The following is a 27,967-nucleotide window of genomic DNA, read 5'->3' on the forward strand; positions in this document are numbered from 1 at the left end:
AGAGACGTTGCCCAGGAATTCATTCGGAATCTCAAACCTCTGCATATCCCATCACAGTCACTCTCAGTGAAGCACCACTAACTGCATTGTTCTCTTGCTATGAATAAATGTGTGTGTGTGTGTGTGTGTGTGTGTGTGTGTGTGTGTGTGTGTGTGTGTGTGTGTGTGTGTGTGTGTGTGTGTGTGTGTGTCCACTCTCTCTTAGGTTATGAGGAGGTGGTCAGAATCCCCAAAGGATCTGTATTCATACACATCCAAGAGCTCAACGTCTCTAACAATTACTTGGGTGAGACAATATTTTTCGTGGTTTTACTCAAATATGAGCCTCTCTGAGGAAATAATAAACTGTTTGAGTTAGTTGTTTCTGTAAAGAGCTTTCCTGCTGAATTGCAAGCATAGATCTGAAAGGGCTTTATTGTGCCTCATGGCTCAGCTAAGATTACTTGTGCCTTTTCACATTTTTAAATTGTTAACCCATGGTCATTTACCCAGAGTTATCTTGTTCAATGTTTTACGCTGTTCATTCATTAACTCACCCTGGCCTGGGCTAGTAATTAGTCTTGAGTAGTCAGGTTTCCAGATTTTACAAATGCGCTTTTGTGAACCTTTGGTTAATATTTGTGTATTTATGAGATTATTGCATTCGCTCACAAAACATTTGTATATTTCATATATTTTTCATGTATTCATATTTCATATATTCATATATTATATGAAGCTTGTTTCCGCCACGGAATAAAAAAATGTTAAAGAGAATTGCGACTTTTTATCTCACAATTCTGACTTTTTTTCCTTATATATAATTGCAATTTCAAGTTATAATGTCATAATTGTGGGGTATAAACTCGTTATTGCGAGAAATAAAGTCAGAATTGCGAGTTTATACCTTGCGATTCTGACTTCTCTCAGAAATAAAAATTTTCCTTAGAATTGCAAATTTATATCTTGCAATTCTGACTTTATAACATGCCATTTAAACTTTTGTGACTTTATATCACGCTATTCTGGGAAAAAAAGTCAGAATTGCTAGATAAAAATGTTGCAATTAACTTTTTAAATTTTTTATTCCATGTCAGAAACAACCTTCATATTTAAATGCTTTTGCGAGCAAACACAAAGTTTCTTAGGGGAACGCAAAACTTTCCCTTCCGTTTCATATTTTCCCCACAACCCTTAGGGGCTTCATGAGTTTGATTAGATGCCTGTTGCTAAAACAACTCCGTATAGTATTTGGTTAGTAAAGCTTTGTTTCAGTATCCCCAAATTGTGGTGCCAGACTTAACAGTTCCAACTTTCTTTTTATGAGTGTCAAACTTTATTTAATCAAGGGTTCAAAGTGTACCCAAACCCTGGGGTTAGTCAGAGCATGAAAACCCTGTAAATTAAAGACAATTTGTCTTCTTTTTTTCACGTTGAAGTATCAAGGCCTGTTGATTATTAACCCTTTCCATGATTACCACAGTGTTGAAGAGCAAGGGGGATCAGTACTTCATCAACGGCAAGCTGACCATCGACACGCCACGGCGCTTTGACATCGCAGGAACCACCTTCCACTATCGCCGCCCCACCAATGAACCGGAGACCCTGGAAGCACTTGGACCCACCAACATGACCCTGATCGTCATGGTAATGCAGAGATGCTGGGTGGTCTGTTCAAGCAGGATATTTGTGCACTGCTTGTGTTGGTACAGATGCCTCAGAATTTAGACAGCTGCAATGTATTTGCTAAGTGTAATTTTTCGGTGTAAATGTTATTTCAAGCTGAAATGTGTCATTTTTTTCATAAGTACTTACTCCTGTCTCGGTTTAATATGCTGAGAGAACAATGGGTAAGCCATTTGTAGATTTATTGCCATGAAAAATGTAAACAATGTGTTTCTTTGTGCTATCAAAACATTGCTTGGTTTTTTTAAGCATTCAGATCAGCTCGATACAGAAACCATAACGTGGGTTTGGCTCAGGAATATGTTTGTTCTAGCAATGGATGGGGAGATTTTTTGCGAAACCTGTTATAAAACAATTCTTATTTATTTAATTTCATTACAAACTATCCAGCTTCATTAAAATGCTGAACGTTTGAAATCAAAGAGTTGATGGCCACTGTTGTGTGGTGTGTTGCAGGTTTTGGTCCGTGAGGAGAATCCTGGGATCCTTTACCGTTTTAACCCACCTGTCAACAGAGATCCACTGAGCGTTTATGCCTGGCATTATACATCCTGGTCCCGCTGCTCTGCGTTGTGTGCAGGAGGTAACAGTTTTCGTTCTTTTAAGGTTGAATTGTCTTTTAACTGACACACATAAGGAAATTATTCACACATGAAAGTGTAATTGAAAGGTTTTCCTCAAAGATACGGAATTTAAACGGTGTAAACGGTGCATGTAGGCTAAATGCACAAGAAAATCAAGCTGTCCAACACAGTTCACATAAACAATGCACATTTCCCATGTCTGCCTGTTAGGATGTGTGTGACCAGTTTGAAAGCCTGGGAAAAAACACTTACATGGACTGTATATACCAAAAACACCAGCTTTGATGTCACTTCCGATCCTCAAGCACTTTCCCCTTTATTCTTGTATTCATGCTTTGTGAGTTAATGACCCATATTTATCTTGCTGATAAGAAACTATTAGCTGTGGCTCAGAACTAATTTGCTGTCGAAAACATGGAATCTGTTCCAGAATCGCTTAAAGGCATCATGAAGGTTGTTTGTTAACAGCTGTAATGGAAAAGGCAATCCCACAATGCATTAAAATAAATGCAAAATGGCGGGCAAAGCAAAATAAACGTTTATTATAATACTGTGAAGTTTTTTTTTTAAAATATGGATGCACAATATATCAGTATTATATCAGTTATCAGCCAGTGTTAGAGATTTATTTTTATATAATTAAAAATCCATATTGAATATATATCTGCCGATATTAGATATTATTGAGATTACCTTTGCCATCATGTAACACTCAAAGTTAATCTTTAACACTGTTAGTAGTCTTAGCATATTTCAAAATAAATATATATTTTTCATATTGTACATTGTAATGTTGTGATATCTAAATTTACTTTATTTTTATTCAGGTTATATACACTATCATTCAAAAGTTTGGGGAGGAGATTTGATTTATTTGATCAAAATATAGTAAAACAGTAATATTGTGAAATATTACTACAATTTAATAAAATAACTGTTTTTTATTTTAATAGTTTAAAATTTAATTTATTCCTGTGATGGCAAAGCTGAATTTTCAGCTTCAATAGTGTCTTCAATAAGTCTTCAGTGTCAGATCATTCACAAATTATTCTAATATGCTGATTTGTTTTTGATCAATTTAATTTAATCCTTGCTGAATAAAAGCCCCAAACTTCTGAACAGTAGTATATACAAAAAAAGTATAGAATTATTATTTTTGTATAGAATTACTAAATATAGAATTAGCCTTTTATCTGCTATTGCCCAAAAACTAAAATTAATTATCAGCTTTTTGGAATCAGGACAGAATTGTAATGTTTGTCACAAATTTAGTGACCTTATAAAACCAGCCACTTATAAGGTCCCATTTCAGTTAGGATGTTGCCTTGGATGGCAGATGTCTGTTTAGGCGGTAAGCAGCAAGGCAGCTCGCTAGATTTTGGAACCGTAATAACTTCACAGGGACTCTGTGTTTACACAAAGACAAGAATGAAACGGCACTGACATCAAAGCTTCATGTTTGTATGATTAGGGATTGTGATAATCTAGTGTGATTTATACAGTAAAGACTGTTCTCTGTGTCACAGGGGTTCAAGTCCAGCAGGTAGTGTGCAAGAAACAAGCTGACCTCTCTGTGGTTTACAACCATTTCTGTGACAAGAAGAACAAGCCCAAAGACAAGAAAAGACCGTGCAACTTGGAGCCCTGCCCTCCAATGTGGGTGTTCTGTATGTGTTTGTGTGTGTGTGTGTCATTAACATCCCAACACATATGCACTGTGCTAAATACAGGTGTAAATGGCATGCTTATGGGAACATGTGGTAATTCGATCATGCAAACCACATTCAGACATGGTCAGGGATGCATATGGCCACATCAGATTTGTAGTAAATGCTAATGTGTCCTTATGCTTTCCAGATATTACCAAAAGATCACCAATTTGCCAGTCACTGTTGTACCAATCATTTGCTAATTAGTATAATTTTTATGATTTTTTCATTTATAATTAATGTTTTTAATGTTTTTCAAAACAAAATAATGATACATTACAAATTACAAACTTTCTGATTAATATATCAGAAAATAATAATAATATATATATATATATTTTACTCCTCTGTATATGCACAAGACTTCACATAACATCTTTGGTATGCCTGATCAATGTGGTGCCATCATTCTCTGCTATCTGTTGGTATGTGTGTTTCTGTCAGGTGGTGGACAGGAGACTGGTCAGAATGCAGTCGGAGCTGTAACAGAGGTGTGCGCACACGGGAAGTGCTGTGTAAGAGGAAGATCTCGGCTACAGAGGAGAAAGTCCTGGATGACGGGGCCTGCACCCCACCTCGGCCTTCCATCACCGAGCCCTGCAACAACCACAGTTGCCCACCAGAATGGCATGCCCTGGACTGGTCTGAGGTACAGTAGAACAACATCTATATTTTCTGTTATTTGGTAAGGTCTTTCTTAATCTGTTGTGATTTTTCTTTTTGCAGTGTACTCCTAGCTGTGGTCCTGGTTATAGGTACAGGGTGATTTTATGTAGAAGTGGAGAGAATGGTGAAACATTGGCAGAGTCAGAGTGCCCGAAACAAAGCCGTCCGACCACCAGGGTGCGCTGCAACATACAACGTTGCCCACCACCTCAGTGGGTTATGGGACCCTGGGGAGAGGTGAGATCTAATTCAAAATAGTGAGATTGTCACTTTGTGACACAAACACATTTATCACAAACACTTAATACATCTGATATAAGTGTTAATGTTTAAGCTAAATTAGATTATGACTTGAATAGCTGTGAATGACAAAAATATAATTGTGAGACCCAGCAAATAAAAACATCAATCTAATGTTTAGTGCACAAGGGATTTTTTTTTTTTTTTTTACATTCGATATATTTTTCATTCATTTAAATAAATAGAAATGTCACAAAAACAAAGACTTCCAACCTTATACATGATTCTTAATTTTGTTATATGCATTTTTTTGTTGGTGGTGTCTTTGGAAAACATGCACTGAATCGAGTTTAAAAATGTTAAAAGACAAAAAAAAATATTGCTGGGTGTAAACTTTCCAAGTTTCTTTTCTTATACATGTTCCATGTCCTTTTTGACGTGTGTGTTCTAGTGCTCCGCTAGGTGCGGTATGGGTCAGGAGATTCGTTTAGTGCAGTGTCTGACACACACTGGCCAGCCATCCAACGAGTGCCCTGAGACACATCGTCCCGCCTCCATGCAGCAGTGCAAGAGCAAGTGTGATCACAGTGGCCCTACAGATAACCCTGAAGGTTAGAGGTCTCAATTTGCATACCATCTGGACTATGTTTATATGTAATAATAGCATGTAACAAATCATAGTATGTTGGAGTTTTTTTGGGCAAAAATGTCCCACAATCTATTGCTCTTTTAGCTTTAACAACTATACTGACTCAATTTTAGGATAGTAGTCCCAAAAGCCAAAACTGATATACTGTCTTACTGCAGTGCTGCAGTGATGACATATTTTGGTAGGCTAACCCAGAAGTTTGCATCACCCTGTTTCCCTCAACAAAAACCCAATAGGAATTTTCCACAGATTTTTGGATTATTGCAGAAAATACATCATACACCAACAAAAGTGTATGATTATTAAACATTGTGTTGTTCACGATCTTCACAAATGAACATAATGTCTGATTTTCGAAGCCGAAATACAATGGCCAGAAGTAAAAATCTAAACGTAGACTACAAACGAATTACTACCATTAACCTTCAGTCTTTATTTTAAAAAAGTTTCTCTGAAAATTTTTAGTTTGAATAGTTTCCAAGAGCACAATTATAAACAATAAAAGCTGACTAGTGACTAGTGAGCTTACCTGTTCAAGCGTGATGCGTTTAAATTCCCAGGCAACTCTGTAGTCCATTTTAGCCACTTGTTAGCAACAGTCATTTTCAGGACAAGTAAAAGCTTAAAAAAAATCTCAAGTAGTGTAGCCAACTATTTTTAATGATAAGAAGCTAAAACCTGCCCGAAAAGTCACTAAATGTCGCTAGTTTACCTCATGCGACTACATGGCAATCCAAAAAAGTGTCTAGATTTTTTGCTAAGTGCATTTTGAAAAGAAGTCGCTAAAGGGGTCTGAAAAGTCACTAGTCTTGCGACAAAGTCTTTAGGTTGGTTACACAGGTATTACTGATGTATTTAATGTCAAAGACTAAAATGTGAAAATATCTTGAGCTTGTGTTACCACAGACCTCATTTGGAAATGGAAGTGCTAAAATGCTAACTCAAACCCCATTCCTGCAGAACTCTACATACTTTAACACAGTTAAATGCAAATTGAGACACGGTCCCTAAAACTATACACCACGAAGTACTTGTTGTGGAAATTTGTTACATGCTTGAAGAAACTGTGATGCATATTGCAATTATTTTTAATGTGCATGTGACTGACTGTACTTTTTCTGTTTCCTGCAGAGTGTAAAGATGTGAACACAGTGGCATACTGCCCCCTGGTGCTCAGGTTCAAGTTTTGCAGCCGTGCATACTTCAGACAGATGTGCTGCAAAACCTGCCAAGGACACTGACCTCCCTCTCTCTCTCACTCTCTACGTCTCTCTCTTTCTCTCTCGCCCTCATTTTCTCCTCCCTCCTCTTCTTGCATGGCCCAAACCGCCCATGCTCAGCATTCCACTGGAGGAGTGCTGTTAACCACTGGCAAACTGACATCATTGTGGGAGAAAGCCTGGAAGAAATGAGAGCGAGAGAGACGTGTAAAGAAAGAGGAAGAGAGAGAATGTCTGCGCTGCTCTCTTTCCCTCCCTCCGACCAGATGCTTTGGCACTGCTGCTGTGAATACCAGTCTGCCCAGAAGACATCTGTCAGTGTTTCTTTTGCTCTTCCACGTGGTGCTTTCGGCCATTACTCATCATACAGAGAAGTGTTTGTGTGGACTGTCACACTTGTACTGCTAGTTCTCAGTGATTAATAGTCGTCTATTATTGTAATGTGATTACAATATCGTGATTTATCATATCGTCTTTATCATACTGTAGTCTCAAAGGTGCACTCAGTATTTTTTTGTTTGTTTGTGTAGTGCTGATCGTCTTGGACTTATACTGACACCTAGTGTTGTGGGTGAATCATCATGCACAATAGTTATCAGTATTATTTCAGTAGTATTATTATTCCACAAGCAAAAGTTCAAATGAGTAGTATTCAGATAGCTTGTCATGTGATCTCAACATGGCTGCCCCCATGAGAGACCCACTCTATCTAAAATAAAACAGTTTTTATTAGGCTGGGATGTTAAACATATTTTAGAAAGTAATTTTTATTTTGCTTGTGTTAAAAAAAATTGAGGGGGAAAAAATATTGAGTGCATCTTTAAAGGCATAATTGAATTTTCCGTCATTATTTACTCACCCTCATGTTGTTCCAAACCTGTATGGGGGGGTTAGACCCCATTGACTTTCAATAAATTATTTAAAAAAAGAAAAGACTATTACCTATAAAATAAAATAGAAATCACAGAAAAAAAGAAAGTCATACAGGTTTGGAACAACATGAGGGTGAGTCAATTATGTATTTTTATTTTTAGGTGAACTATCCCTTTAAGGGCCGTCACACTTACAGCAATTTACAAAGCAACCAATGCTCATGTTGATTTAAAGCGACATGAGAAAAGGTGCAGTCACATTAACCGCTGTTTTGTGAATATTCGGAGATGGAATCCAGTCGTTTCAATAGATATGTTGCGTGAGGACGACATATTTCCCCCATGCAGACGGGTTCAGATAGACTAACAGAAAGTTGCAAATTTGCTGCGTTGATCAACAGAAAGCCTGCTTGGCTTAATTGTGAGCTGTGCTTGACAATATAGAATGACCTTTTTCTGCCCGTGAAGTTTTGCCGAAAATTCACTAAAACGGCAGCACCTTAGCACCTCATTATACAGATGGATGCCTCAGGTAGGAACATTTACTAGCAGTGACTTGTTGACATTCAACAATTAAATTTAGCTGTCCGTGTGAACGGCCCTTTAGAGACAATTCAGATCACTCAGATAACATAAGCTCTCATTTGGTGTGGTTGGTGCTGTATACTGTATCTTTAAATCTGACGGCCTTGTGGCTATTTGCAGGTGCTGTGCCATTTTCTTGCCATCCGGTCCCATAATGTTTACGCTAATTATTAATAAGATACCGTGCGCCGGTCAAACCTGGGGGAACAATGAACTGTTTAGCAAACCGAGGGAAACGAGAGGCCAGTTTAGCTTCCATGTAATAGTAGTTAAGTAGTAGTCCAATGGAAGGTCATACCGTATAGTTATTCTCAGACACTTTTTACCCAAGGTAATGTACTGTACTCTTAATGCACCACAAGTCTCTGTGCATCAACTGTGGTGACAGTGCAGAATTGTGACCTGCTTCGTTTTATCAGGTCAGGACCATTCCCAAAAATTCATACTCTTACCTTTGAGATTGTTAAACAATAGTTTGAATTCTGCCATAATCTACTTGCTCTTATGTTGTTCAAATCCTTTTTTCTTCTTCTGTGGGACACAAAATTAGATATTTAGCAGAATGCCCAAGCTGCTTTATTCCATACAGTGAAAGTGGTGGGTGATTCACACAGTTAAACGTTTTAAAAAGCATTATAAAGTTGTATAAAAGTACTACAATTCTATTCAAGTTCCTCTAGAGCCATATCATAGGTTTGTGTGAGTAAAATACCAAAATATTAGTCATTGTTTGAAGTGACAGTCTGGCGCTTGAATATGTGCACACGCAAATGAGATTTGAGAGTAAAGGGGAAGAATTAGGGTGGAAGTAATACTTTTTTTGTAATTTCTATTTGGCTCTGTTCCTCACAAAAAATAAACATGTTGTTTCATAAAGGTTTAGAACAGCATAATGGTGATTAAATGACAGAAGTTTTTTTAACTATTATGTTCTCATAATATGTGTTGATTAATTGGATTCCCTTCCAAATATCAGCATTTCAACTTTGTCTAAACTTACTAGTTTCAACCACCGTTAGAGAGCCATAACAGACCTTCTCCCTGTCCTGGGTCCTGGCAGAGCATGTCGAATGTTTGATTTGAAGAGCAGATCTGGAGGAGATGGCCTCCATTCAAGGACTGGTGGCTAATCTGTGGTGCTACAGTATGGTGCTATATCTTTATTTGTCATAATCTCAAGATTCATGTTATTTTTTTATTGTAGGAATTGTTTTGTTAAAGGTAATACATTTGCTAAGGTAAAATATATAAGCAAGATTCTATGAAAACTAGAATTATTCTTAAAGTCTCTCTGCAGAGACACTAACTTTGTAATCCTATATTTGGTACAATTATTATGTGAAAGATGAAAATGCTGTTTTGCTTTTGATGGTAAGCTTTTTACTTTTTTAATGTTCAAATTTTGCCGTGTTGCTACATTTGCAATAACTGTAGATTCACTTTGGAAATGCAGTCACACTTTTTTTTTTTGTTAACTTTTTTAAATGTTGATTTTCACATGCTACTCAGTAACATGCTGTACCGTCATGTGCCTGTGATGTAGTTTATGCCCTCCGAATTGTATGTAGACCAGTTGAAATGGATTTGAAATGCTAAATAAAAACATGCATTGTGTACAAATAAGAAATGTTTCATTTGATCTGTAGTATATGCATTTCTTACATTTTCATTGAGATTTGGTTTTCAAACACTTTTTTGTCTGTCACATACAAACCTCAGACTTGTCACGTCGTTTCTTTGTTATATGTGGGTTGTCACATACAGCAGGCTATATATTTGCAATATACTTTTTTCTGTATTGAATATAAAAATAAACGATTTCTGTTGCAGGGCCGGATTATGTTCCCATGAGACACATCTTTAGAGGACGACGAAGGCTAAACCAATTAGAAGCAGAGAAACTTAACGTATTGGTAGGCTAACAATAAATGACTAAAGTTGTCATCAGGGGCCCTATTTGTATGTGCTGATGGGGCCCAGGGCCCTAAAGGTCAGCTTTGTTTTGCATTTTTAGGCCATGTGACTCTTAAACTCTCAAACCAGAGCTGTTTTGTTTTTAGAACTGTATAAAGAAGATTAAACGTGAGTGAGGGTGTGTTCAGTTTTGGTGTTTTGCAGGATGACTTTATTGTTTCTGCATCTTTTTGTAGTTTGTCATCCATTCAACAGGAGGGGCTGCATCCTGTCACACACCTCAGAGTAACGGCTGACCTGGAACCTGCGGCACGTTATTGGTTTCGCATGATCATGAGGGACATGAGTTTGACCAATTATGGGTCCTCTCTGTTTGTAGGCGTATATCCGCGTGTACAGCCTGTGGTGAGAATAGAATGCAACTTCTTGTCTCACCTAAGGGTTGTGGGAGTTTGAGGAAGTGATCTGTGCTCAGTGCTTGTCAGAGTCTGCTTCCCTTCTCTAAACTTTCTGCTCTTGTGCTGTAGAGTCTTCTGGTCATGGCAGGGTGCTGAGAAACCTTTGGATTGTCACACTCATCAAAGGAAGAACCACAAAGGAGGAGAAACAAACAGCACCGGCATAATGGTAATGCCCTCGCTTGAGGTTTATCATTGCAATTAGATGTTTAAGAAGTTCTCTTTTGACTTTTACTTATGGCTTATTTGGACTCTTAGCACATCTGACTGTCAAATATAAACCTATTTGTTGCTCCTAAAAAAGACCCCTCGTTGATTAAACAACCACTTGTCTTTTTTTAGCTATTCTGGGGTATGCCTGTAAATATGAGCATATAGAAATATACATTCCTCATTGTACTCATAACACAACTGTTGGGGCTAATTCGAAAAGTTTCCTCCTCTGTAAAGTCAAAAGCTTGAGACGACTCGTTTAGGATGTATGAAACTAACTGAAAAGGAAGTTCTAACTTAGACCAGCATCACACAAAAGTGAACTCAAACCACTCCTTAAATGGAAGCCGATTAACCTCAGTTATCAGTCAAGGTTTAGTATTTGTAGATTTTATACTGTATATTTATTACCAGAGTGCACTTACCAGACTGGTAACCTGAAAGTTGTGGGTTCGATTCTTAATACCGGCAGGAAATGAGCACCTAACCCCCAATCACTGCCAAAAATGGCTGCTCCGGGTGTGTGTGTCCACATTTTGCAGTGTGTGTGTGTGTTTGTGTGTTCTCTACTCACTACTGTGTGTGTGCACTAAGTTGCACTAACCCTGAGCATGGGTTACAATACTTGGCCTTCACATGTCACTTTCACTTTGTTGTTCATCAAAGCCTGATGCTTTCAAACTGGTGAGATGTTCTCTGAGGGCTGATGATACTGAGGGCTTTCATGATGCCAGGTAGCTGAAAGCAGTTTGGGTCAGGGTTGGCGCTTCTGAAGGAAGCGAACGTTTAACTATGTGGCGAGAGGCTTACAGAGGATTTTTTGCAAAAGCACCCAGAGGTGGGGGGATGAGGAGAAGTGGGGAAGTATGTCAGAGGGGACTTGCGGTTCCTGTCTCGGTACTTCCTCACCACTTCTACAGCTTTCTGAAGTTTGTGTCCTTCATAAACTGTACTTAATAGATCAACCACAGCTGGCCAACAACGTCCACCACAGGTCAGATGATGGATGCAAAGTTGATCCACATTGTAAAAAATGAATATCATTTCATGATTGTCATGGTTTATTCACTTTCATGTTGTTCCAAACCTGTACAACTGACTGACTCTCTTCTATGGAACACAAAAGGTATTATGAAAAATATTTAAACTGTTTTTGAGCATAAACTGAAAGCAACCCCAAACCCCATTGACTTTCATTGTATGGACAAAAACAAAACAAACTGAAACATTTCTCAAAAAAAAAAAAAAAATCTTACAGATTTGTGAACTGTATCTCGATTAAAAATTGTATGTAGTTCCTCTTCCCTTATACCAATAGAGCATATTAGCTATTTCAACATCTTACATTTCTAAATGACCCAACGTGATTTGCATTAGCAAATTTAGGAATATGAAGATCAGTAGATAAAGGTGTTTTCCACTGGTCAAGCATTTTCCAATTTTTTGGCTATTACCATTTAGTTATAGTAGGAAAGAGTAACATTGGTGATATTGTTAACAGTTTCTGACCATAAAATGAAATTCATTGGGCTCCAAAAACAACCTCTGAGAACCTTTTTCAATATATCTTCTTTTGTGTTCTATATAATAGTATGAATGTAATCAGAATGTACTACCGTACATTCGTCGTTGTAATTATCATGTGACCTATAGCGTCAGTTGTGTTGCTTCACTGCCTTTCACAAATCCTCTCCCTGTGGCCTCATTGGATGATAAAGTTTCCATTAGATGCGTACTTTAAAATCTGTCCGGAAGAAGTAGGTCATCTGTGTACTTTTCACCGACTATTTTAGGAATACTGTAAATACTCTATGTATTTCACCTACTTTAAATTAGGGAAGTAAGCTTATTTGGACGCAGTTTCCATCTGCTCTATCCTCACCACAGACATCAGCAAACCAGTGGTTGATTCATTCATTTTTGTTTTGCTCATCAGGTGGTGAATTATCATTTCCTTTATCTTTATAGCATATCAGCTATTTCAGTATGTTTATTATCTGAACAACTCACAATGGTTTAATTCGCCAATTTTAGAATATAAAGATCATGAAGGTGTTTTCCACTGATCGAGCATTTTTCAATTTTGAACATTAGTGATGTCATTCAGAAATAGCTAACCTTTATATAGTAATTGCAGTACAATGAGTAAAAAAAATGTGGCTTTAATCTTCATTTTATAGTCCTAAGGCTCCTAGGACAAGACATTATGAACATTATGTAGCCAGTTATCTCTTCAATTAAAGAGATATGTATTTTCAGAAACTCCCACGTCCATCAAACGACACAAAACGTAAGTTTCTAAGGTTATAGCTCTACCATGTGTGATGTTTGAGCTGTGGTCGAAACAAAGGCCAGGAATTCAGACCACAAACCCAGAAAATGTTTCACAGCTTCCTTATGGTGCAACACATCAAAAACAAGTATGCCTTAAGGAGCTTATATAGAGACAAATCTGGTATACCTCAAATTTAAATGCAAAAATGAATGTGAACACTGGCACAATGCTGACTTTTGAGCGCTTTCTCTATAAAAAGAGAGTCTTATTTTTTCAAATTATGTTGAGAGATGATTATGGCAAGTAAGCCATAACCTTTAGTGGTATGCAATCCATCCAAATGTGACACAGCTGATCTTTAACTTACATCTGCTGCTTGTTGCTTGGTAACTTTCTGTGGTTTCCTGTCCTTATAACCACAGAAAACCAGCTAATTTCAATCACCTATAAATTAAGAAAATAGGGTTAATCAGAATGTGTTGTTTCAACCCAAGTTCGGGTCAAATATAGTCAAAAACAACCGTTGGGTTTTAAAATGTCATTTTAAAATTTAAACCAACAGTTGGGTGTGTCCATATTTAAACCAAACATGCGTTGACACATTTTTTTATTGACCAATTTAGCTTACCCTTACCTGTAGCTCAGTGGAGTCCTATTATTATTATATATTGTTTTATTGGGTTGGTCAATCTCTGTAAACGCCAGTATTTCATTTTTTATCAATTGTATTTCTTTTATATAATTTAAAATTCAAGTTTAAAAAAATGTTTTTTAGTTTTTTGCGTCCCCATGCAAAGTTGCATTATTTTTAGAAACAACATGTTTTTGACTTTGTATTTGTGAAAATCGTGTCTCCTGTTAAAACAAGTACATTCATGTGTTCAAATGCACATCTCGGTTCAGCTTTTAGTTTCTCTCCTTCTCTATCTGCAATAACCAGTGGTTAGATACGATGGTAAATACTTCAGCAACAGGGAAGACTGAAAGAGGAACTGGATGCTGCAAGTCGGCTATGACCTTCAGTTTTCCCAAGGCAGCGTCTTTTCCTGTGCAGTATATGCTAGTTACGAATCTTGTTCCTTTGTAAGAAGTAAAAGGGTAACATAGTGCCTTAGTTATGAGGGAAAAAATCAGCTGTTTGGTGTTTCCTGTTGGGTTTACACAGTAATTTAATGTCACTAATGCAACCAATTTGATGGTAATAAAAAACCCTGTGAATAATATCAACGATGGGTTTGAAAAATAAGTAAATGTGTTTCATGTATGGTAAGTAAAACAGGTTGTGGATTTCATTTCATGTTAGATTTACACTCTAACAAGTTGGTCTCAACCACATAAGCTCTTCTTATAAACTCCTTCCTGTAGACCTGTTCAGTTTGTAGTCAAGGAGTCCCTCAATAATTTTGTATGGGTATTTAGAAATAGTCGTTTAGGATTTAGAAAGTATAATGTCTGTAGTTAAACAGTTGTTTGCAACTGAAAAAAAACATCAGTTGCTAAGGACTACAACAGCTGTTTATTTCGACAAGGATGTAAACTCACATCTTTGCCGTACATTTCTTTGGTTAAGTCATTAGCCATTCAAGTTGGCTGATAAATGGAAGTTGTGACTCTATTTTCTCTCTCCTTGTATCATCTCTCCTTCAGGCCAGTAAGTATCACTGGCAGAGCCAGAATGTCAAGCAGAGTGGTGTTGATGACATGGTGCTTCTCTCCAAGATCACCGAAGATGCCATCGTGGAAAATCTCAAAAAGAGATACTTGGACGACTACATCTTTGTATCCTTTGATCACCAAGGGATCAAATCACTCTGTATTGTTACACTCCTCTCAACTGATCAGTTAGCACTGCGTGTGTTGTTAAGACTGTATGGTCACCCACAGAAGTTTGATTAGAAGTTTTGTCTTCCTCTTTTGTTTACGTGTGTCTCAACAGTTAGCACACACTCACTTCCTGATTTTACAGGACGCTTAGTAGCCACTCTTTGTTGTGTTACATGAAACCTTCTTTTTTAAAGTCCAGATTACATTTGCAGAAAATGCTGACTGATTGTCTGACATCTATGCCATTTACTAGCAGTTAAAATGTCAGTTATGGAACTTAATAACTGATTATAACTACTATAATACACTTAACATTTATTTCTATATATATCACAAAATGATTTCTGAAGGATCATGTGACACTGAAGACTTGAGTAATGATGCTGAAAAATTCAGCTTTGCCATCACAGGAATAAATTAGATTTTTAAATAAATTAAAATTGTTATAATATTTCACAATATTACTGTTTCAACTGTATTTTTGATTTAATAAATGCAGCCTTGGTGAGCAGAAGAGATACCACTCCCAATTTTTATAGAATCTACTATGCATTCTACTGAATTGAACTGAAGCAAACCGAATTGGATTGAATTGAACTGGATTGTTCGTATGTCCTTAACTGTGATTTGAAGACCTATATAGGGCCTGTCTTGATATCGGTGAATCCTTTCAAACAGATGCCGTACTTCACTGACCGTGAGATTGAGCTCTACCAGGGAGCTGTAGGTCAAATACAATGAACACTTATATCAATAATTTTCACGTTTATCATGCAGATTTATCTGCACGTTTATCATGCAGATGTCAGATTCACCGCCATCTCTCTCTTTCTATAGGCCCAGTATGAGAACCCACCACACGTTTACGCTCTGACAGACAACATGTACAGGAACATGATGATCGACAGTGAAAATCAATGTGTTATTATCAGGTGTGTGGTTCTTGCATGATATCTGCTGTCTATTTCAACTCAGATTTGATATTCTTCCTGTAACGTGCCACATTCAAACCCTAGCCAATGAATGTTCACAAGACTTGAGATCCACATTTCAGTATCATTGTCATTTGCTGATAGCACTTTTTATACTCGTTTATTTTATGCCTGTTCACTGTTGGCAGTTCCTTCCCCGTTTTATCACACCCACAAAAAGGCCTTGCAGCAATGGTCACCATTCTTAGTATAGTTTCCTTCCTGATTTACGCTGACAGTAAAGAAGACCTTGCCAATGTTGTTTCTTTATGGCTCTCTTGCTACCTCACTGTACAGTGTTTGTATAAAGGTGCCTTGCAAGGTATCTTCCAAAGCACCAAACTATCATGTCTAATGAACTAGAACAAATCAAGTGAGCTTAGACATAACCAAACACATATTTAATAACTAAAATAAGGACATTTCTTAATTGAATTCCTTCAACTATGCCATTTTTATCATTTCAACCAACCACTGAACATGATTATAGGATATTATAGGCACCGAAATATGTATGTGATTGATTGACCAAATAGGGACATCTTAATGTCGCAAGATGTGGTCTTGTGAGCCTTACTTCCATTTTTTAAGTCTCGGCCAATGAGGATGAGGATAGCCAAATGAAGACATGCCATTTTAGTCAGTTTACCAGTGCTGTCAATTCTGTTTAACAGTATTTAAAGGAATAAAAATGTTTTAAAAGCCACTAACCACAACTTCCTGTGACACCACCCATTAAAAAGCATATTTGTGTATGTGTAAGAATATGGCATGTGAGAATATTAATTCAAACAGCACTGATGTAAAGGTGTTGAATAAGACATGTGTGTTATGTTTATCTCCTTCAGCGGAGAAAGCGGGGCAGGAAAAACAGTTGCTGCTAAGTACATTATGGGCTACATATCAAAAGTATCAGGGGGAGGAGCTAAAGTACAGGTAACAACTGTGTTTAGAATAACTTTTTACCTTGTAAGAAGCAAGTCTTAGTTCTAAAATCTGTCCTGTGTCGATTTGTTGTTCAGCACGTGAAGGATATTATCCTGCAGTCAAACCCTCTGCTGGAAGCGTTTGGCAATGCGAAGACCGTCCGCAACAACAATTCAAGCCGTTTTGTGCGTTTCACACTCACATATATCCAGCTCAGTCTTATGAATTTACAACACGCAAACCTGTGTTCCATTACTCTGAGTAACGCTAGCTCGATTGACAGGGCAAATACTTTGAGATCCAGTTTAGTCGAGGAGGAGAGCCAGACGGAGGGAAGATCTCCAACTTCCTGCTGGAAAAATCAAGAGTCGTGAGCCAGAATGAAAATGAAAGGAGCTTTCACATCTTCTACCAGGTAGGAAAGAGTAAATGTGTGTTATTCTATTCCCTTTTTCTAATTATAGGAACATATCTTTGTTTAGACTGTCTTAAATATAAAAAAAAATTGAAATAATGTTTTTTCAAAGTGAGCTGCTGACGTCTCAAAAAAGCTGTAATGTAATATTTTAATGTAATATTTAAAAAAAGATTTAATATCTAAATATTTATTATAGCGTCATCTGGGAAAATAATAATGTATTAAATATTACATATTTATTAATATATTTATTTACATAAAAATTAAAAATGTTGTACATTTATTTTTTTCCCTTTTTTTGTTAAACAGGGTAAAAAAAGAAAATAAAGAAAATAAAATTAAACACAAAAAATACAGAACAAAGAACAAACAAAAAAAGATCCCACTGTCACAATCAAAAATAAATTAAAGTGTAATATTATTGAATATATTTATCATTTAAATATATTAAATATTTAATAAAAATGTTTTAAAAAATCTAGAAAGAATTCATAGAATAAAAAACAACAACATTCATGTTGAACACACACAATTTTCACGTAATACTGATGAGTTATATGAATAGATAATGAATAAAGCACTACTCTGTTTTTAGCTAATAGATGGATGCACGCCTCAGCAGAGGGAAGAATTGGGGATTATGACCCCAGATTACTACTACTACCTGAACCAGTCTGGAACATACAAGGTGGATGGAACTAATGACAGCAAGGACTTCCAGGAAACCATGGTACATCATTTCATCAGTATTATCATGCCAGATTAAATTCGTCACCTCCATGAACCAAATACATTAAGAGTAGCAAAGTTTGTCAGTTCCAGTCACCTAGACTTTTGTTGGCCTTGAGTTTTGATGACTTGGTCTACAGGAAGCCATGCAGGTGATAGGTATACCAGAGATGTTTCAGAGGCAGGCACTGCAGATTGTAGCTGGCATCTTACATCTGGGCGCCATCAGTTTCATTGAGGTGGGAAACTACGGGCAAGTGGAAAGCACGGACTGTAAGTGACATGCAGATGAAGCTTCCCTGTTTGCTGTTTTGAGATCACCATTGATCACCGTCTTAATATCTTCAAAAATATTTTGTCAGACTTTGCATTGACATCTTTTACCCTGTTTTCAACCCAGTATTGGCTTTCCCTGCCTACCTGCTGGGCATCGACCAGAACCGTCTACAGGAGAAAATCACCAGCAGGAAAATGGACTCCAAATGGGGTGGTAAATCTGAATCCATCGACGTGACACTGAACAGGGAACAAGCGTGCCACACGCGTGACGCTCTCTCCAAAGCCCTCTATGCCCGCCTGTTTGACTACCTAGTTGAGGTTAGTGAATGACATATGAACACACAGTAACCATTAGTTGGGAAAAAGGGTAATTTTTTTTGTCTTTCTCTGTTTGAGCAGGCAATAAATAAAGCCATACAGAAACCCAATGAAGAGCTCAGTGTTGGCGTTCTGGATATTTATGGATTCGAGATTTTCCAAGTAAATATTCTTCCCTTGCATTGATTGTGATTGCATATTTTAATGAGTGAATTTTTACCTTCAAATAATGAATCAGTCAATAATTTGTAATTTTAACTGACTGTAAATCTACACTACCATTCAGAGGCTTGGGTTATTTTTATCAAATCATTTCAAACTTCTTTCAAAAACATTTTTCACACCAAGGACAATAACCATAAAGATAATCTACTTCTAAAAATCGTTCTTAATATAAAAGAATAGCAGAGTTCACACCACAGCTATAACGAAAAGGCACAGAGAAATGATATAGTTGGAATCACTTTCAGAATGATTTTATCCAGCTGATGACCGATAAAAACATTAACAGCCAATCAGAATCCATCCTACTGTGACGAACTCGAGCATTTAAAGCGGCAGATGACAAAACTGCAACGGCGCTCATAATAAACAGAACGATATCATATCAGCTGGTGTGGATGCTAATAGTTATCTTTATAGTTATCATTGTGTTGTGAACAGGCCATTAGCCCCCAAACATTTGAACAGTACTGTATGTGTGCTTGTGTGTGTGTGTTTTTTATGTGTATAAAAAAAAGTAACATTCTGCAAAAATGTTTTATTTCTTATCAAATTATAACTATTAACTATATTAAATTCATATAATTAATAATAAGAATTATCTATTTATTTTAGAGGAATGGTTTTGAACAGTTCTGTATCAACTTTGTGAATGAAAAGTTGCAGCAGATCTTTATTGAATTGACACTGAAAGCAGAACAGGTACAAAAACAACAACAAATCATTCATTACACTTTTCACTAGTATCTGTCCTGATGTGTGTAAATTCTCGATCTGACACACTGTTTTTACCTCCCACAGGAAGAGTATGTACAGGAGGGCATCAAATGGACACCCATAGAATACTTTAACAACAAAGTTGTGTGTGACTTAATAGAAAATAAACTGGTAAGCCTGAAAATGGGCTGTGCTATATTTAATATTGATAGTAATTTTTTGATTTGCTTTGTGAGCTGTAACTCCATTCCCCCAGAATCCTCCTGGCATCATGAGTGTGCTGGATGACGTGTGTGCCACCATGCACGCCACCAAAGAGGGTGTTGATATAACTCTGCTTCAGAAGCTACAGGCCGCTGTGGGGACGCACGAACACTTCAACAACTGGAACTCGGGTTTTGTCATTCACCACTACGCTGGCAAGGTTAATTAATACTTTTATTCAGCAATGATGCATTAAATGATCAAAAGTTACAGTAAATGCATTTATAATGAACACAAAACACAAAAGATTTCTAACTCAAATAAATATTTTCTTTAAAGAATCCTGAAAATAAAATAAAAACATGGTACAAAGCACATCTGTTTTCAACATTGATAATAATAAGATATGTTTCTTGAGCAATATATTAAAATGATTTCTGAAGGATCATGTGACACTGGAGTAATCACTGTCGTAACAGCTTTGCCATCACAGGAATAAATTAGATTTTAAAATATATTCAAATAGAAAACAGTTATTTTAAATTGTAAGAATATTTCACAATATTACTGTTTTTATTGTATTTTTGATCAAATAAATGCAGCTTTGGTGAAAACAAGAGACTTTCAAATACATTAAATACAAAATATTACAGTGCTGTAGCACTACTAAATTTCTTCTTACTAAGTACTTCTTTAAATCAGGTGTCGTACGATATCAACGGTTTCTGCGAGAGAAACAGGGACGTGCTTTTCACTGATCTCATAGAACTGATGCAGAGCAGCCAATAGTAAGTGCTATTTCGCTCTCTTGCTGTTTCTCTCTCCTTGGAAGCACTGTTCATATTGTTAGGCTGTGTTTAATTCTGGTAAAGGTTAGAGAATGTAATGTAATGGAAAGTCAAAGACACAACAGAGAAAAGAAAGATGAGCATAATCAATGTTCACTGAAAGAACTGTTTTTGTCCTCCTGGAAAACACCAGCCAATTGACATATCCCATTTTCCCGTAACCTTAATCAACATGTTACAAACATCCAAAAATATTTATTTCTCTGGAATTGCAGCGACTTCATCCGAAGCCTCTTCTCAGAAAACCTCAACACGGAAAAGAAAGGTAGACCAACCACTGCTAGCTCGAAGATCAAAGTAAGACCAATGTCCTTAATAAACTCTGAGGATCAGCATACGTCACATTTTCTTTAGTCACTCACTGACTGTCTGGTCCACAGAGGCAAGCCAATGAGTTGGTTAGCACACTGATGAAGTGCACACCACACTATATCCGCTGCATCAAACCCAACGAGACCAAGAGGCCCAAGGACTGGGAGGAGAGCAGGTGAGTCGTTCAATATAACATCATGCTCAGAGGACTCCAGATGTTATGCAAAGATGGTGCAAACGAACTCATGTGCTATTCATAAATTTCACTTTTATGTTCCCAGAGCGAAACATCAGGTGGAATATCTTGGCTTAAGAGAAAATATTAGGGTACGACGTGCAGGCTTTGCCTATCGTAGAGTCTTCCAGAAGTTTTTACAGAGGTAAGAAAAAGCTTGAAATAATGTCTGGTCATTGCAAATGTGTTTTATATGGACATTTTAGTAGCACTGCAGTCCAATACTTGACTTAGCTCTGGGGTTTTCCAGTTAAGTGAATTAAGCTCAAGTGAGGGAGCTCAAATGAATTAGCCTCAGGTGTTAATCTCAGTGGAAATATCGCTGGGGTGTTAATCGTAGGGCGGACATTTCAGGAGTGCTAATTTTAGGGTTGAATTCCCAGGTGTGCTAATCTCAGGGCTAGTATCTCAGGTAACTGAATCACACTTGTGTTTTGCTAGGTATGCCATCCTAACAGCGGAGACGTGGCCACATTGGCGTGGTGCGGAACAGCAGGGCGTTTTGCACCTCTTGCGTTGTGTAAACATGGACACGGATCAGTACCAAATGGGCCGCACCAAAGTCTTCGTCAAGAATCCAGAGTCGGTGAGGCTCAGAAATCACCTAAAAAGTCAACTCCAACCACACAAACAAGGCCTGAAAAAAGCCCATAAATAATTTCACAAATCCTGACTTCTCATTTCTCATTTCAACTCCCATTTCTTCTAATTGTAGCTATTTTTGCTGGAGGAGATGCGAGAGAGGAAGTTTGACACATTTGCCAGAACCATCCAGAAGGCATGGAGGAAATACATCGCCCGGAGAAAATATGAACAGATGCGGGAGGAAGGTGAATATAAGTCTATAAAACATAGCCCACACAAGCAGCATCCTAAGAGGTCCTTACAAGGTCATTGTAAACCTTGTAAATGATTCCCAATGATTTCAAAAGAGTTTGCTGTTAGCATGTTGCTAAGCTAACGGCAGGGTTGTCTATTAATAAGCATTAAAATACACAGCACACACAAAAATTGGGTACAATAATACATTTTGAATTATACCTAACTATTGTAAGTGATACTTATCAGTATTGAAATTAAATAAATGTATCCTTTATCTACATTTCTATTTTTTAATGTTTACATAACATATGGTATACTCTGTAATAGCAAATAGTAGGCTATGTGAGGTTGCACACTTATTTTTCTCTCTCTCTGTCTTTCTCATTTTTAGCCTCTGATATACTGTATAACTATAAAGAACGACGTAGGAATAGTATAAACAGGAACTTTGTTGGCGATTACCTGGGCATGGAAGAGAAGCCTGAGCTCCGGCAGTTCATGACCAAGAGGGAGCGGGTTGACTTTGCAGACTCGGTTAACAAGTTTGACCGTAGGTTCAAGGTGAGAAACTAATTAGCAAAAATTATGTTTACTTTACTTATGTTTACTTTACTTTTTTTTTTTTTAAATACATTTCTGAAAGAAGTCTCTTATGCTCATTAAGGATCTATTTATTTGATCAAAAGTATTTAAAATACCCGTTTTATATTTTAATATATTTAAAAATGTAATTTTTTCCTGTGATGACAAAGATGACAATCATTATTTTAGTTTTCAGGGACACTTGATTCTTTAAAAAATCATTCTAATATGCTGATTTACTGCTCAATAAACACTTCTAATTAATCTTAAAAGCGGTTGTGCTGCTTAATATTTGTTGTTTATTATTTTAAACAAATTGAATAAGGGCAAAAATAAACTGTAATTAATTTTTGCTGATTTTTTTTTAGTCTATAAAGAGAGATCTAATACTGTCACCGAAATCCATCTACCTAATCGGTCGGGAAAAGATAAAGAAAGGACCAGAGAAGGGCCAGATAAAGGAAGTTCTGAAAAGAAAACTGGACATTTCCAGTGTCCGTTCGATCTCTTTAAGGTAAGTTGCTGCCTCATACTGCCCGTTTTAAAGGTATGAACTGTACATGTAATTGTGCTGGAACCACATGAATCCTCAGAATATAGTGACGTTGCCATTTCAAGGCTTTTTGTTGCAACTGCTCATTTAAGAAGGATCAGCTGTGAAGACAATTCGTTAATGTGGAAATATTGCACTCGTAAAACGTTTTTTCTGCATAATAGTCTCAAAAGGCATTGCACATTATCTACAATCAGCTAGATATACAGCTGTTTTGAAAACCTGTGTTATTTCTGTTCTGCATTCTGCTTCCTGGGCCTGAGCAAATGCGATAAAGCTGCTCGTTTATGCTGTGTATACTTCACACACAGAAGCCTAGTGCTTTCATGCAGATTTATTACTGTGAGACACAAACAAGCTCCCACAGCTAATACGGAAGTTCTGCGGGGTCCAACTATTTGCAAAAGTGCAAAAAGGAAATTAGCAAACAGGAAATGAGTTCATATTTATGGCGGCTCAGTTCTTTTTTTCTGCCATGCATGTCAAGTCTGAGAGATAATGAAAGTAGGGGGGTGGGGGTGGGTTGAACAAGAGGGTCACGGATGTTGTTTGTCTACTCATGATGATGATTAATGATAATATATCAAAGACGCATGAAGATAATGTGCAAATCCATTACAGAGTCAATAATAACATTTTCTGTCCTTAACTGCTCATAATTCTTCTTCTTCGTGATATATAAGTCGTCCAGCACCATTTGAGCTACACATGAGTTTTGCCTGGCTTATGATAAAACATCATTTGTTGGATTTAATTTACTTATAAATTTGTTGTTAGGTCTTCTTTGACATGGTTTCTTTTCGCAATCACATCCAAAAATGCTTTACATATTTTATACTTAAAATGATAATATGGAATTATATCTATTAATATAAAGTTAAAAGAAACAAGTTTTGGTTTCGATGAAGGTTTCTTGATGGGGTTAAAAGTTTTTTTTTTAAGTTTTTGAAAGAATTCTCTTATGCTCACCAGGACTGCATTTATTTGATTAAAACTGACATTTTATTAGAATTTAAAATAACTGTTTTCTATTTTGATAGGTTGAAATAATTTTCATTATTCATTCTTGTGATATAAGCTGAATTTTCAGCAGCCATTTCTCCAGTCTTCAGTGTCCTTATGATCCTTCAGAAATTATTCTGAAATGCTGATTTGATGCAAGAAACACTTATTATTATTTTCATTATTATCAGTGTTTAAAACAGTTGTGCTGCTTAATATTTCTGTTGAAACCGGCATACATTTTTTAGGATTCTTTGATGAATAGAAAGTTCAAAGGAACAGGGTTTATTTGAAACACAAATCGTTTGTAACATTATAAATGTCTTTACTGTCTCTTTTGATCAATTTAATGCATCCTTGAATGAAAGCGTTCATTTTACTGACCCCAAACTTTTGACAGTAGTGTATTTAAGGCATCAGTGACCAAGATCACCCTAGAAATGCCCTAAAAACACGAGGCAAATGCTTATTATTGGAATTATATTGAATGAGAACCTTCGCGTTCTGGTAGTTTTACGAGCACCAGGAAAAATAAAAAATGTGTCTTTCTTCATTTCCCTCCAGCACAAGGCAAGATGACTTCTTCATCCTTCATGACACGGAGTATGACAGTCTGCTGGAGTCCACGTTTAAGACCGAGTTCATCAGTCTGCTGTGCAAGCGCTACGAGGAGCAAACCCGAAGCAAACTCTCACTGTCCTTCAGCGATAGGTGCCGATTACTCTCTCATTTTTCATTTATCTCATTCCAGTGCAGAACATGAATGAATGGTAATGTTTTGTGCAGGCTGGAGTTCCATGTGAAAAAGGAGGGCTGGGGAGGAGGCGGCACCCGTATAGTGGTATTCCAGAGGGGACAGACTGAGGCAGCTGTGATCAAACCTGCAGGAAAGACCCTTTCTGTCTCTGTAGGAGATGGACTGCCGAAGACGTCCAGTACGTGAGATGTTTTAGTGGATGAAGTGTCAACGGTTGCACAAAACCTCTTCACTGAGCTTCAATTTTTGTTTTTCTGCAGAGCCAACCAGGAAGGGAATGCCACAGAGTGGTGGAGGAGGAGGAAGAAGCCAGCCACGGCACAGAGGTATAAAAAACCCTAACTTATAGATCAAATTGAAATTCTGCGCTGTGTTGAATCACGTGGACAAATTAATTTTCACACATGATTCTGAGTCCAGACTTTAAATAAAAATAAATAAATAAATAAAAAACTCTTGATGGAAATACATGTTGTGATGATCAAGAGGTGCATCAAATTTTGATCTTGTATTGTCAAAGCATGAGTCAAGCACTCTGTAAAGTCTACTCCTGCACATCCCAAAAACTTTCAATGAATTTAAGGTCTGGACTCAGAGGTGCCAATTCATGTGTGAAAATGATTCTTCATGCTTTCACAGTTTGAGCCTGGTGAATCTTGATATTGTCATCCTGGAATATGACCATGATACATCTTCCTACATGATTGTTTAAGAAATGAAAACCTACACGCTCCATCAATTAGAAGTTGCCCAACATATAATATGCTAGAAACATAATAATCACTGCAATAATAATCCAATCATAAATTCTTAAGCATTTGCCTATTTAAATCCAAACAGCGGCTTTTTTATTTATTTTATTTTTGGCCGGGATGTGTATATTAACTTTACATGTGCTTTAGTATGTTAGTGAACACATTAAAGCAAGTATACTTCTTTAACCCTCAGGTTGTGTTCTGGAGAGGATTTTCCCATACCCAGACTAAAATGTACTGACTTTACTCAGCCAGAGTCTAACCAACCTCCACAAAATGTCTTGATACTTTTTGTAATTTTTTGTGTTTTTTTTTCCACATTTGTGTTCTCGGTCAAAAATTACCGCCCTACAAAAAATTGCTTCTAAATCTCTTATTATACTTTAATGATTAACCAGGAAATTTGTTTTGAAAACCGGTATAAAGTTACCAGTATACCAGTATAAGTTACCGGTATAAATCTCTTGCTATGCTATTTTATCACCAAATATTGAATTTAATATTTTTAATAACTTGTTTTCTTTAAATTAGGACAGGTTTTGTATTTATTTGTAAAAACTGATTGATCGTAGGCCCCATTGTAAGATCATTAAAACATGATTTAAAATGTACTTCGTAACTTTTAAATTGACATTATTACAAAGTGCACTTTTTAAAAGTGTACTCAAGTGTGTAAAGAAAGTCATGAAAGTGTACTTTCTTGAAGTACACTTAAGTGGCCTTTATATTATATTATCTACCAGTACAGTTTTAAAAAAAATATACTTTAAGATTTAAAGTACTACAGGTGCACATTCAGTACAATAAAGCACACTTCTTTTTTTTACAAGAGAAAACTCCCTCAGAGTAAATAAACCTTAGGAGGAACCAAAGCTCAAAACTCATTCTACTCTGGTTGGCCTTAAAGAATAAGTCTACATAGTAAACATTATTCCCATTTGTAGTCTCTGGCTTTAAATTTTTTTTAACAATATTATAAAAATGCAGATCATATGATGATGCACACCAGTAACCCTCTAATGTGTATTTCTACCAGGGGGCCATCAGAACGGGGCTGCCCAGTTTAACCGGGCTGGTGCTCCGCAGCAGCAGCAGAGGGAAGTGACATACTCCATGCCAGTGAAGCAGAACCCTCCACCGAGCAACGCTCTACCTAAACTGGGATCACAGAAGACTCAAAGAGGCTCCAGGGCAGCCCAGAATCAGTCCACGAACCTCGACTTCCTCAATGTGCCTGATCAGGGCATGTCAGGGTAAGAGAACACAGATAGACTTGCACATACAAAAAAAACCCATCTCAAATCCAATTTTTGTAAGTACTAAAGAGTCTAAAATCTCACCAGAATGCAGCGGAAAAGGAGCATCAGTCAACGGCCTCCACCGGCCCCCTCTAGCCGTCCCAAACCTCAGCCCCGACCGCAGGGCCCTCGATGCAGAGCACTTTATCAGTATTTTGGCCAGGATGTGGATGAAATTAGCTTTGACGCCAATGATATCATAGACCTAATCAATGACGGTGAGACCTGGAATTAAGAAAGAATGTTGTGGTTTAGATTTAGACTTGAATTGTTTGTAATATTCCTCTGGTTTTCCTGTAGATCCATCAGGGTGGTGGAGAGGGCGGATTCATGGGAAGGAGGGTCTCTTTCCTGGGAACTATGTGGAGAAGATCTGACGTCTGCATGCCAGCAAGGTAGACCGCACTGATGAAACCAGCACCTGACTTTTGACCTTTAACCTCCTAGGTCACGGAATCTCTTAGGCTCTGGGAATTTGCACTCAAGCCAGTGACGAGATCTTTTAGGGTTTGTTGTAACATTTTTTATGGTGATTTTTGTAAGTAATTTTTTTTTTTTTACAAAATAGAAGATTTGTTGGTACAGTTTTCAGGCTAGCATACTCTGTTTACAAAGACTCTGCACTGCCCACAAATGACCACTTGACTGCGCTGTTGTGCAGTTTTTCAGGAACATTTTTTTTTATTTTTTTTATGGAAAAACAGCAATCACATTCACAGCCTCTTCCTTATTTTTGGTGTGATTTTCTGAAAACTGTATATGTAAAAAAAAAAAAAATTGCATTGACTGATGTTTGATCCTTTTTTGTAATTTTATTTTCTCTTTTGTGTAAAATCTTTAATCTCAAAAAAATGTATTGATGTCTGTGGTACTAACATTATTAAAGAGAGCTTTGTTTAAAAAGATGTCAATGCTGTACTACATATTCCATATCTATGAGATCTATGTAAATTACAATGTGTCCGGGTCACTCTTTTTTCGAACTGAGAATCTAATCAAGTTTGCATCAGGAAGTGTTTCGTTATACATGTATCTCTCGAGGCAATGAAAACTTCAATTTGCCTCTTGGCCAGTGAATGGTTGTCCCTGAAAGCTGGAACCAAGCCTAAAGAACTATGCCATGGTTCCATCTTTCTTTCCCCCT

At 37.0% G+C, this 27,967-nt stretch overlaps 2 protein-coding genes across 3 annotated transcripts in view; both read left to right on the plus strand.

Annotated features, from left to right (window-relative positions):
* The window catches only part of adamts10 (ADAM metallopeptidase with thrombospondin type 1 motif, 10), a 76,294-nt gene extending 69,099 nt beyond the window's left edge, over positions 1-7,195 (plus strand). For both annotated transcript variants that reach the window (XM_079636940.1, XM_079636941.1), the window contains 8 exons: positions 206-286; positions 1,463-1,626; positions 2,122-2,248; positions 3,776-3,905; positions 4,403-4,607; positions 4,685-4,861; positions 5,316-5,475; positions 6,645-7,195. In XM_079636940.1, the coding sequence (XP_079493066.1) occupies positions 206-286; positions 1,463-1,626; positions 2,122-2,248; positions 3,776-3,905; positions 4,403-4,607; positions 4,685-4,861; positions 5,316-5,475; positions 6,645-6,754 (1,154 nt within the window). In that variant the 3' untranslated portion in view covers positions 6,755-7,195. The remainder of the gene's footprint in view (positions 1-205; positions 287-1,462; positions 1,627-2,121; positions 2,249-3,775; positions 3,906-4,402; positions 4,608-4,684; positions 4,862-5,315; positions 5,476-6,644) is intronic.
* A 3,346-nt stretch (positions 7,196-10,541) lies between these two features.
* myo1f (myosin IF) lies at positions 10,542-27,729 on the plus strand. Its single transcript, XM_079638613.1, has 28 exons — positions 10,542-10,731; positions 14,698-14,829; positions 15,508-15,597; positions 15,712-15,806; positions 16,694-16,781; positions 16,868-16,957; positions 17,056-17,187; positions 17,786-17,920; positions 18,060-18,192; positions 18,320-18,516; positions 18,598-18,678; positions 19,354-19,440; positions 19,540-19,626; positions 19,712-19,879; positions 20,362-20,447; positions 20,723-20,804; positions 20,888-20,994; positions 21,101-21,199; positions 21,496-21,640; positions 21,770-21,884; positions 22,268-22,437; positions 22,827-22,972; positions 24,578-24,724; positions 24,800-24,948; positions 25,031-25,096; positions 26,562-26,778; positions 26,869-27,041; positions 27,124-27,729. The coding sequence occupies exons 1-28, from the start codon at positions 10,729-10,731 to the stop codon at positions 27,198-27,200; spliced, it is 3,297 nt and encodes a 1,098-aa protein (XP_079494739.1). The 5' UTR covers positions 10,542-10,728; the 3' UTR covers positions 27,201-27,729.
* The last annotated feature ends 238 nt before the right edge of the window (positions 27,730-27,967 follow it).

This window comes from Phoxinus phoxinus (genome assembly GCF_949152265.1).
Source record: "Phoxinus phoxinus genome assembly, chromosome: 15".
Taxonomy (NCBI): domain Eukaryota; kingdom Metazoa; phylum Chordata; class Actinopteri; order Cypriniformes; family Leuciscidae; genus Phoxinus; species Phoxinus phoxinus.

Coding starts and splice junctions, on each gene's coding strand:
- myo1f (XM_079638613.1), top strand. Junction 19,880..20,361: donor TTCACCACTACGCTGGCAAG/GTTAATTAATAC, acceptor TCTTTAAATCAG/GTGTCGTACGATATCAACGG. Junction 24,725..24,799: donor TCACTGTCCTTCAGCGATAG/GTGCCGATTACT, acceptor TGTTTTGTGCAG/GCTGGAGTTCCATGTGAAAA.